This window comes from Zingiber officinale, chromosome 7B, assembly GCF_018446385.1.
Source record: "Zingiber officinale cultivar Zhangliang chromosome 7B, Zo_v1.1, whole genome shotgun sequence".
Classification (NCBI taxonomy): domain Eukaryota; kingdom Viridiplantae; phylum Streptophyta; class Magnoliopsida; order Zingiberales; family Zingiberaceae; genus Zingiber; species Zingiber officinale.
This window is the reverse complement of record NC_055999.1, coordinates 29,906,959-29,919,776: the sequence shown is the minus strand read 5'-3', so window position 1 is coordinate 29,919,776 and position 12,818 is coordinate 29,906,959. Positions and strand designations below refer to the sequence as shown.

The 12,818-nt window shown below is 34.5% G+C and overlaps 1 protein-coding gene across 1 annotated transcript in view; it reads right to left on the bottom strand.

Annotated features, from left to right (window-relative positions):
• LOC122005628 (protein SABRE-like) overlaps positions 1-12,818 on the bottom strand; it is a 67,856-nt gene that overhangs the window by 54,223 nt on the left and 815 nt on the right. The window contains 4 exon segments of the mRNA XM_042560739.1: positions 1,951-2,164; positions 2,573-2,829; positions 7,032-7,301; positions 11,033-11,144. Coding sequence (XP_042416673.1) covers positions 1,951-2,164; positions 2,573-2,829; positions 7,032-7,301; positions 11,033-11,144 — 853 coding nt within the window.

Sequence of the window (12,818 nt, the reverse complement as noted above, 5' to 3'; positions counted from 1 at the left end):
TCATATTCAGGCGGTTCCAGTTGACTAAAGTTGACTTTAATGAATAAGAGGATTGAATTGACTAAGGAGACAACTAGTGTGGTCGGCAAACAACTCATAGCTTAGTTGACTAGGCAGTCGACTCAACTAAGCTACGATCAGTTGACTAATGCTACATAAGGAAAGCTTGAAGGAGTCATTGATTACACTACAATAGGTGGATTATCACAAGGCTATTGTGATCAAGTCGGCTGATGGTAAAATCTAATTGGCCTAAGTAGTCATTGGCAGACTCAAGCTAAATTGATTAAGGAACTAGTTGACTGATAGGTGGATCCAATTGACTGACTGGCGACAAATTAGCTTAGAGCAAATGAAATAAAAAGTGGTTGAAGACAATAAAAGGGAGCTCAATGGAAGCTTCAAGGTTGGCAAAATAGAGTTAGTCAAATTTTATTAGAGTTTCTCCATGATCTTTAGCCTTCCCTCTTGTATTTTCTTGTAAACCTTGTATGTTGTAAGAGGGTTGTAAGAGGTTTCTCCAAGAGAAGGAGAAAGATAGTGGCTTCTTGAGAATGACTCACTAATGAATCATAAGTCGTGCAATAGAAAGAAGGGTTCCGAACTACATAAATGAAGGTGTTAGCAATTGTGATGTGCTTGTTTTAATGTTTCTTTTTTTTCAACTGCACTAATCTTGTATGATCTTGCTAAATTTGTATCAAGAGGAGATTAGGATTGCAATTGCAAGTATAATTGCTGCTTACTCACCCACATCTAGCTTCTGGTCATCTCACATCTAGGTATCAACAATGTGTACATATGCAACTAGCAACAAAATAACAAGCAGTATGATTCAGAATAGAAACACGTGTGTAGCTTAAGGAATTGATTCCACTAACATTATTTTATATTGTGATATTATTGAACATGAAGATGGGATCACACATCTCAAACAACAACTTGCTAACGGATACTCGCATGTCCCAGAGTGTTCAAAATTTCATCAAGAAATTCCACATAGAATGAAAGAGAAACTTTGATGCCAAAAAGAATGTCAAATACCAACAGAAACAACATAAGAGTTTGGTAGGAAAGCTTCTAAGGATCCTATCTATTCAAAGTCATGGCAATCATATCGCACATGACCCAACTGCTCTTGTGCCACCTGAAAAAAATATGATTATGAGCAACAAATGTGTACAATTGTTGCTACTAGAAAAATCTCAATTAGTGCTAGTGGAAGTGATTCAAACTGTTGAACCAATATTAAGGAGGACAAATATTCGTATTTCCTCATCATGAGGTGGTATTGGTAATTTCTTTCCTTCTACTCCATAAAGGCATACGGTAAATATTAGCAATATTGATCTAATGGCCTTCCCAAACCATGCTAACAAGTAGACCAGAATTAATATGCCAACGCAAAGGAGAAGAAATCCATCTATCATTAAAAAAAAATCATTTCAATCAAATACCACCAAATGCAACAAATAATAAGTATGACATCTAACTATGATTGCATATAAAATTGTTAGTATTTACTTAGATGAATAAGTAGAGGAAACCAAGACGTAACTCATCAGCCAAAAAACAATGAAACCTCTGTGGAGTTATGTTGATGTGTGATAGCTAGAAATATAATATTTCACAAATTTGTTAATGCAATTAAAGAATCCCATGAGACATCTTATACATATAGCCTAAGGAATAGTATCGCTCAAGAGATAGGTGCCAAACATATAATGCAAGTAGTCACAAACAACAGTGTTAACTTTAAAAAGATAAAAGTTGTTGGAGCAAGATCATCTGACAATGTTTTGAATATCAAGAGCAACATTCTGTATTGATTTGATGATAACGGAGATAGGTAAACATTGATATAGTAAAAAAGGTACTTAAAAGAAAATAATCCCTTCAGAGGCATATTACACAAAAGTAAAAATGATAATCCCTTCAGAAGATGCAAACCTTTTCAGGAAAAGCAAAAATATGCCTCTTTGTGGAAGGGGTGGACTTGTGTTTTTCAGATATTTCGGAAATCATAGCTGATGTAGCACCCTCAGTTGCAGTGTCATATGGCAGTTCCAGATTTTTATCTTTCCTTTTAAAGAGATCTTCATTAACATTAACTGAAACATCTCCACATACCATGTCCAGATCGCTGACTTTGATACCTTTCTCCCTATGTCAAACACACAAATATGAGTCCTGTGTTTATCACACGATTGAGTGTTGGTTTTCATTATAGAATGTTAATATTCACAAATATTTTGAAGAACAAGTGTACGATATTTGGTATCTTCAAAATATCCTAGGTAAACTTTGTAACATAGTTATATAACAACTTATTTTGGAACTGGCATATGTTAATGTAATGTTTTTTAAGTCGCATGTTTAGCCTAGAAATCTAAAGTTCACAGCAAGCAGCTCTACAACTCATGAAACATAAAAGAATAGGAATTGGACTGTAACAGTGTGTTTATTTATCATAGACTGTCAGTGTTAAAATCAAGTTAATATTGAGTAACCTATATACCAGATAAATTAGGTAACTGACAAAGGCGAATAACTTGCTTAAAGTAGGACATACCTGTCGTGACCAAAATCACAAGCCACTGACAAGTCCTCACATACAAAAGAGTTCTTCTCCATAACAGAAGAAAATGATTGTTCATCTTGCAAACATTCCTTTTGATTAGAAGTTAAAGTATTATCAACACTGAGAAATGGATCACCTAAATGAATCATAAATGGTACAAGGTGCAATTTCACACGAAGAATCTGATTTGGTTCTTCTCTAGAAATGTCCAACTTAAGTTCTTTGACTTCAATGATTGCTTTTGGCACCTATACCATTTGAAAATCAGAACCACAAAACCATATTAGCCCCCCTATATGGACAAAAATAAATAAAAATTTTAAGAAAAAAATAAGAAACCTGTTTGTATCAACGAAATATATAAATTCTAGCAAAACTTTACCATTAGTTTCTAGTAAGTAACTTCATGTAGGACACAAAGTCAATGAAAAATCATCTTCATGATTGAACAGCAATATAAATTCAATTGGTGAATGTGGTAGATTCAATTGAGGGATATGATTAATGAAAGCGATCTGACCCTAAATAGTTGTAATTAACAAGGCTGGTTAATGTTGATGTCAATGTTGTGCATGCAGAAGCATTTCCAGTAATGAAGCAATGTATTCAACTTCTAAGCTGAACTATCTTATGATGAAACTGCTACTTACTCTAATAATAGTTAAATGAATAATCTAATACACCTAAATTTAGACAAAATTAGATCTTCCAACAAAGAGGGACAGCTACACTCATTTGTCACCTAAAGACTATATTATCCATACAAGACTAAACTTAGATATTCTAAGTTTCTAAGGCCCGTATAAATATTTAATCTAAAGATCATGATGAAACTGGAACATCCTACAAATAGAAAACAAGACTGGTAAAGGGTCCATTTGTTTCTCGAAAAATCTTTTTCTGGAAAACTTTTTCTTCATTTTCCACTGTTTGGAGCACCATAAATTCATAGCCAACTGTCAATGGACAAGAAGAGGGTTTTCTCTGTGTGTAACTTTAGCTCAAAATGAATGGAATCACTTTGCCAAAACCTACTTGATCTCTCTCATTTCCTTTCTCCCTCTATTTTACTTCCCTCTTGCCTGTCTACCTCATGCCACAAGCCGTCAGTGCCAGATACTTTCCGCCATTCACATCTTCTCCCATGAACACTCATCAACCAAATGCAACAACTCCCATTGAGCATTGGTGCCATGACAACACCTCCTAGCTCCCACGGATGTCAGCAACATCTCCAGCATCAGTTCCTCAACTCGTGGAGCATTGATGGTACATCTGTTGATCGGTCATAACTCCCATGGGGGATTGGTGACACCTAAAGAGTTGGTGGCATCTCCCACAGAGGAATGGCAACACCCCAAAAAGGATGGCATCTACGACATCATTTCCTTAACGATCAACACTAGGAATTGCTTCAACAACGAGGGATAGTTGTTCTTGCTCAAGACACCCATAGTGTTGGTTGCCTGAGTGCATTTAAGGGCCAAAATAAGCACATTTAAGATGGGAGGCTCAGCAGTCGCATTATGACCAAGATTGGCAGCAAGGAAGCATTCTAGGGTGACAAAGAAAAGTTTGAGGTTGTGGCACTGCAAGGATGGGACAACTTTATGGGTTTAAGAGGCTAGAATGTTTTGTCATGTACCACCAAACAAGGGGAAAAATGGTTCCCAATAAAAGTTTCCTTTGTGAAAATTTTCCTAGGAAAACATGTTACCCATAGAAATTATTTTCTGCAAAACAAACAAACCCTACATCACTCGATAAAAACACAATATTATTGCAGCATCTGGTAGTTAAACACTTCATCTACCCCTATCCATGTTGAATACCGACAGTCAAGCAACAACACTCCAAGGGACACTCAATATCCTATTCACCTTTTGTACAAAATTTTAAAAATAATTGTGACAAATATTTACATCCACACTTGTGTCAAAACACTCATATCCAAGTCAAAGTAATAAAGGTTAAGTATAATCTTCATTCATAAATACCCCTCCAACCACAAATTTTATGGAAAACTAAAGTTTGAGAATATGGAGAAATCGTGAATTAAAAAAAAACAAAAGACAGATTACAGTTAGGATTTTAATATCTAGTCTTCGACATAAAAATATGTTGAAATCACATGGCAAAATATGATATTAATTTAAGATACAAGGAGAAAATGTTAAAAGGAGAGCAGATTAAATCTTGACCTTTACTTTAGATAAGGCAAAAAAGAAGATACTAGAAGGGAACAATGACTAATATATCTATTGAGATTGCACTATCAAGAGTGATGATATTAGAATTCCAGCATTTACTTTCAAAGAGGAGAAGTGCAAATTAAATTTTTGGTTATCTTATTTTACCCCAAGAAAAAGAGATGTCAGAAGAAAGGGAAAAACAACATCTGATACTGACTTCAAGAAAATAGAGAAGATGGAAGAGAAAACTGAAATAATCTCACCTTAAATCAAGCACACAATGTATCAAAAGTTAATGGAGGATGAAAATTGAGGGTGAAACAATGAATCAGCAATGTGTAAACTTGAGATGTAAATGGTGAATTATAATACTTCAGGTCTATATTTATTCCTTTTAAACCGTAGCCACCCCCATTTTTCTAGAATCTGTAATTTTCTTTTCTCAAATTTGGCTTATCTTTTCAAATGTTGTAACTTTTTTTTTTCCCAATCCAACCTTTTCTAGTCTCTCCATTTTTATACTAAACCTACTTTTTTTCCAAAATGTATAGATGTCCCTTGTTAAAATGGGCTTGGTCTTGGTTTTCCAGGTTGACACTTGAGCTTGGCAGTCATGAGCATAGGGGACCATGGGTGGCACTCAAAAAAAAAACCCCCTCTCATGTGTTGGTTCTCGCTGGTTTCCTACCGCCTCTCTCCTTTTTGTGCTTTAACGTATTGAAATCTTACAGCCAAAGAAGTGACTTCTTGGGCGCAATGATAACCTTTAGTCACCAGAAAGGAAAGGAAGTAGTGGAGTTTGGCCTGCTATGGGAAAGATCATTTTACCGCTTGAAGCAAATGGACAAGGTGAAGAAGGTACCAATCAAGAGTCCGATCACAGCATCCCTTACATGTTGCCACATATGCCAAATCTAAGGGGCGGAAGAATCTAATAACTGGAGGCTAAGATGAAAAATCTCACACCAATGTTTGTTGTTGTGGAGTGGCTTATTCCAACTAGCTAGTGAATGAACGGTTTGTGACTAGCATGAAGCATCTACAACAAAGGGATTGTAGTGGAAGATACCCATAAAGAGTGGTACAGATATTGATGGTGTGGAGGGGATGAAGGGAAAGAGAAAGTCCAACAGTAAAATCTAGTGAATTTGCTTCTGGAAAATTTACTCTGGAAAATGGAAAGAACAGTAAGAAAATCATTTGCTACCATTTTTTTTACTCCACTCTCCATATATATACTACATATTTTTGAAAATTTACTATCAAACACATCTTGATGAGCATTTCTCCTTTTTATGAAAAGGAAAATTAAAACTAGAAAGATTTCCTCCAAAAAAAAAACTAAAGAGCCTACATTATCAGCTTTAGCACCTAGTTGAGAAGCATGAAGCATCTACAACAAAGGGATTGTAGTGGAAGATACTGATAAAGAGTGGTACAGGAAATGCTGAGGATATTCATGGTGTGGAGAGGATGAAGTGAAAGAGAAAGTCTAACAGTAAAATCTAGTGAATTTGCTACCTGGAAAATTTAATCTGGAAAATGAAAAGAACAGTACGAAAATCATTTGCCGCCATTCTTTTTACTCCATTCTCCATATATATATTGCATATTTTTGAAAATTTACTATGAAACACATTTTGACGAACATCTCTCCCTTTTTATGAAAAGGAAAATTAAAACTAGAAAGATTTTCCAAAAAATATAAAAGAGCCTACATTATCTGCTTTGACACCTAGTTGAGAATGGAAAAAAAACAAATTGTTGACTTAAAATAAAGAAACAGAAAATGAAGGAAACAACAGGAAAATAACAAGTCCGGTTGTTTACTTGGACAGAGAGAATAACAAAAAAAAAGACTACTTATTATCAGCTTTTGTTGCCCAAAAATAGGGCACAAAGAATAGATAAATATGCAAAAAATGGGAGAGTAAAGGGACACCAACCAATCACCAACACAGGATTGGTATGTTTCCTGCATTACATCATTTCCATAGCATAATGTGATTTATTTTCCCCTTTCTTTCTTTTCCCTCTATTTTCAGACCCCTCTTTCTCCATCTCTCTAAGTAAATACAGCGTAAAAGGAAAATAATGCTCTTTTCCAGGAGAATTTCACTCAAGTCCTAGAAGCAATTAAACCTTTATGGCTTCATTAATTCCTATTAACAGAAAGTTATTTAAAATAGTTTGTGACATTGTGAATAAACATCAATTCTACAGTACAACTAGACATTCATTTTCCAAAAAACACATACCTTCACAATGAAATCTGTCACTGAAACCGAAAGAAATCTAGCAATGCTACTTAGCAACATCCACTTCCCTCTTCCAGCAGATCGAGGTTTCTCCACCCTGCTAGCATTATTTACCTTTTTGCTTTGCAGTGAAGGTCTTATTACAACTTCAATATCAGATATCAACAATTGAAGTTTGGGATCCCTAGAGATAAAACCAAATCCCAGCTTGACAAGTGATTTGCGAAAACTGAGTTTAATTTCTCCAATAGATAATGATTCAATGGAACCCTGAAAAAAAATAACTGAGTTAATTATAGATTGCAAATAATGCATAAAAACTGACTGACAAACAGAAGTTCACAAATAACTGACAACAAATGAATGAGCCAATAGCATAAAGAAAACTTGCATTAAACATAGAGTTGTAAGCACCAACTATTTAGAAACTCCACTGCGAATAGTATTAGACTAAAGCCTGTTTCAGCATTGCCATGGGCATCTTTCCCTAAAAAATAAGCTTAGCATAGACAGTGTGACTAATCAAAAGGAAATAGACACAGAACAATCTGTTTTTCTATTGTAAACCTTTTTATGAATTTTGCATCATGCAAAATCCTTAAATCTTTTCATTTAATTTTCATGGCTTATCATATGGATCAACTCTTTTGTCCATAAAGTATGCACAAATTTTATAAAAAAATAAATATGCAGTGCCATTAGTTTGAACATGGCCTGATATTTAGTATGAACACATATCTCCAGAAAGATTGCCTCCATAAACCATAAAAATTATAACAAAAATATGACTGATAACATAAGAAAAAAAAACTAATTATATTATGATGACAACTAAAACAATCAATAAAACTAACATAAAGTAACAAAAAAAAAAAAATGTCCCCTCGGAGGGTCTAGTGGCTAGCGCATGAGGTGTTGCCACAATGAGGTATGGGGTTCGAATCTCGGCAAAGCCGAGGTAATACCTCCCTTATGTGTTAGTCACTATTCCAAAATGCAAAAACAAGTAATTATTTTCACAAAATAATAAATTTCAATCAAATTATGATATTTTACTTGAACTTTCCTTTACATTTATATTTCATCAAGAAACTATGAAAATAAAGGGAGACCTAAAGATATCAAATTAGTGAAGAAACATTAGCAGATTCAAATTGGATTTCAGAATTAGAAGACAGCAGTGCTCAATGAAATTGGAAGAATTGAAGGGTATAGATCATCACATGTTAGCAATATGAACCTAAATTAGTGGTGTCAGATTCAAGATTGAAACAGTAGAAGTTTGCCGCTCATGGCCTATTACACGTCACTTGTGGCTCATCGTTCCCCCTCACCAATGAGCAGTATGAACAGACAGATTAGTGACAACAGATTCAAAAGATCTGAGAGAAATAATTGGAGAAAAATTTCTCCTCTCGTCAAGAGATATTAGATGTAAATTATGAATTATAAGAGTTGTGATTAGATAGGGAGCCTTAGCACAACAATAAGGTTGTTGTCGTGTGGTTCGAATCGCAGACACGGTCTCTTACAATCAAGGGTATAGTTGCATACAATAGATTATTCCCCAAGATCCGCATTGGCAGAAGCTTTGTGCGCCGGACTGCTCTTTTTTTTTTTAGAGATGTGGTTGTTGATCAAACTAAAATAACCCAGTTAATTTTTCATTAATTGAGGCAAAGATGCATAAATCTGCTTTTTTTAATTACTATTCTCATTTTTATTTGAAGTCAAGACCCATTAGGTTATTTAAATCCATGAAAAATAAATTAATAATGGCTCAGATATTTTATTTGATCAAGACTTGAGAGATTTGATACATCTGGTAGAATACGTAATGTTTGTTTCCATTGCCTATGGTCCTTAAAAATATGTTGAGGGCTGTGATATATCTATGAGTTTGTATCAATATGATCTTGGGCCAAGACTAGACCAAGAACATTCCTGTGTTGAGACTTTAAGATCATAAATAATATGGTTTAAACTTTAGGATCGGCAAATATATTAAATTCAAAAATTACAACAGTTATATGTTAGATTACGATATTGCAACCTAGTGTAAGACCTAACTTTTCTTATGCTTAGATTCAGATAGAATTAGTTGTATCTAAAAACTACAACTACACAATTTCTTATCCTTCTCAACTTAGTATTGCAGTGTGCTCCACTCTTAGAATCAGGTTTTCCTTCTTCAATGACCAAAGGGGAAGGCCGCAAAGTTAGTATGACAACATGGCCATCCTCTGTTGCTGACAAAGTCATAGTTCTTTTTTCCTCCTCATCTCCCTGTCCTCTATAAACCTTAATTTTCTTTCCTCTTCAACCTTTCACTATTGTCCACCATCATAATCCTTATTTTCTTCTATGTTTTTTCCTTTTTTCCCTTCTAGTAGTAGCACTCGTCTCTATTGTAGAGCCATGAGTACATCACAAATTACCGTTACAATGACAAAGCACTCAGAATTCTAGGAAGCAACATTCCTTCCTACACCACAATATCTCTGTAGGTTGGAAACAGAGAGAAGCCGGCTTCCACATTGGATTATCTTCCTCCTTTCTGAATTTCAATATAGCTATCTTCAATGCATGGAGGGTCTGCTGTCTATACATGATGCAAAATGGCTCCCCTCTCTCAGCCCATTTACCTATCTCCTCTCCTCTTTTCCTGACAAGCACCATTTAGGAGTCCCATGCTTTCTCTTTAGTCATGCCTCCATCTCCCTGCAGAGCACTGTTCCTATCCTCAACATCTCAAATCCCAAGCCTTATCCTCTTAAGTGTCCAGTTTGGTATTTGTTATATTTCCTCTTCCTTATAAGGTTTGTAGGATTCTGGAACCCCTTCAATTCCTCAAGTTCTCACCCTCTACCCTCATATCCTTGCTACAAACCCTTTGCTCAAGCTTCTCCTTCATGCCTAAGGTTTCAAAAATGTCTAATATTCTCTTATAGCCCCTAAAATCTTATAATAGAAATCTTGACTCCATCCATGATTGGAAACAGGAGAGACAGAATGCATATGAATGGAAACAGAAGTAACCAAATCCTATTATGCCTGGTTCAAACAGGCCTAACTAAAAGTATATTTCTTTCTTTAAAAAAGAGCATGTATGGATTAAAAGAAATAAAAGTTTACAAAAAAAAGAAAAAGAAAGAAAGAAATTCCAAGAGAAAAGAAATGGGCAATCTTGATCTTCATGCCTAAGGCTTCAAAAATGTTTAATATTCTCTTATATCCCCTAAAATCTTATAATAGAAATCTTGACTCCATCCATGATTGGAAATAGGAGAGACAGAATGCATATGAATGGAAACAGAAGTAACCAAATCCCATTAGGCCTGGTTCAAACAGGCCTAACTAAAAGTATATTTCTTTCTTTAAAAAAAAGCATGGATGGATTGAAAGAAATAAAAGTTTGCAAAAAAAAAAAGAAAAAGAAAGAAATTCCAAGAGAAAAGAAATGGGCAATCTTGATTTTTTTTAAAAAAAAAGGAGGGAGAAGTCCATTCCTAAAAAAGCAGTTGATTTAAAAAAAAACAGAAAGAAAGGAAGAAAGGGAATGCCAATGATGAGACAAGAGAGAAGCATTCAGAAAATGATGAGATGCTGAAGCATTTAACAATCTTCATCTTCAGTTTCACTTTCTTTCTCTTTTTTTTTGTCTAAAGAACCACTAGTTTGTCTCTCATCTTCTTTGTTTGCGCACAAGATTTAAGATAAGATTAGTTATAATTTGTAGTTTCCAATAGTTACCCAAGTTGAATTGATTAGCATCAAAAGTATAAGCGTAGAGGGTGCCTAAAGAAAATTTCTTGTCAACATAATTATAACTTGAATATTACTAGTGAAATAACTTGGAACAGAGACATAAGTTTCATGTGGGCAACCCCAATAATTAGAACTAACGTGGCTTCATAATGGTGATGATTCAAAGAGCATAGGCCAAAAATTAAGTTATTAGCATAACTTAACAACAAGTTTTGATATTGAGAGAAGAATACCTTTTGGAATTTCATGGTAACATCCCTTAGACAATTGCACCCAGCAACCCGTAAGCCAACAGATGCCTTCAAAATCCGACTCAAAAACCAAGCCAGCAATCTGGAAGCAAATCTGAAAGAACATAGGTGCAGTGGTGCTATTATCATATAAAGAAATTAGGAAAAATACAATGACAATCATGCAAGTAGTGACTTAATAAATAAGTAGAATATTCTGGCTATTAAGTGCTAAAATCACATAAATGAAAACTAAAAATTATAAAAATCATCATTGGTCAACCAAAATATAAAATAAATTCAATAAAATGAGTATGTTTAACGCCCAATCAAGACATGCCACATGTATGGTGGTCAAGTGTCGGTTGCCAAATGTTAGAATACTCTAGTTTTAAAGGAGCAGATATCATGATGTGCAGATATTGGAGATAACTGTTACAGCTTTTGCGATCAAGAAGGTAGGCATTGCCACCTGGTTTAGCCTACATATGCAGTCATGCCTGCATCAATTTATGTGCTGATAATTTAGTCCCAGTCAGAGAAAACTTAGTCCTAGTCAGACAAAACCTTTGCAAAAGTAAACAACCCCTCCATTACAGTAGAATAAGATTAAAAATCCTTCTTCAAAGATTGATATTTCATATATAAAATAAACAAACACATCTTTATCTTATGTTTTGGGATTAAAAATATCTCAAGGTAAATAAACAAATTTTTAAAAAAATATCACAAGTTAGAATACCTAAAGACTTGCAATGAAGAATGCATAAGAAAGTAAAGAAAATGAAAAGAAAAGAAAAGGACGAGACTATCTTGGAGAACCGAATGATATTCCTTTGAAAGATTCTTGTTCAGCACAAATATCTCTCCTTGATTGACAAGTACATACTCTCTAAGGAAGGGAGGAGGTCTATCCATCCCCATAATGATAACTTTTGAGATGGGTGCATCCAAACACCTGTCCATGTTGGATTATAGGTATGAAGAGCTCTATCTTAACCATGCCCCCTTAGACCATCATAATTTGAAAATATCGATCTAGCTGTTGGATTTTCATCACTCCTAAAATGCCTAGCCTGTTGGTAGAGGAGGTCCCTCAATATAAGCACATGGACTATGGTATCTCCCCATGGGATTAAGGGCATGAGTCCTTGCCTTCAACAAAAATGCTTCCGAGAAATAGTTTGTGCATTTTCTAGTGTTTGATAAGCTAGAAAGCTTTGGTCTATAGATTTTTTTTCCATAGCTTAAACTTGGGAAACATGACTTTCCTACTTCCCTTTTGAAGAGAAGAAAGAAAGAGGATGACTGAGAGAAGGTGGAAAGAGTTGGCTCTAAGGTGGGGAAGGCTGGATCATCAAATGATAGTTCAACAAAGCAGCATTAGCATTATCAAAGGAGAAGTGAGGATTGGAATGTAGGAAGGGTAAATAGGTTACAATTAGGTTTCCTTTATATGCTTATTTTAAATTTAAAATAAAATTAAAACATTAACAGAATGGAAACATTATAAAATAGTGATAGGTTTCATTAGAGAAGAGATGATTGGCTCTGGAACACTCGGAGGTATTAAGTGTATTTTTGAAACCTTCAAGAGTATAGAGAACAAAGTTGAAATTCTTAGCATCTAGTTAGTGCTACTTAACATAAAACTTTAGCCCATTTGATCTTTGTTTTTTTTATTTACTCTGTTCAATTTGTTTGACTACATTATGGTAATTATATCATCAATATAGTAGTCTAAATATATTTTGTTAAACTATAATTTAATATTAAGGTTATGCTATAA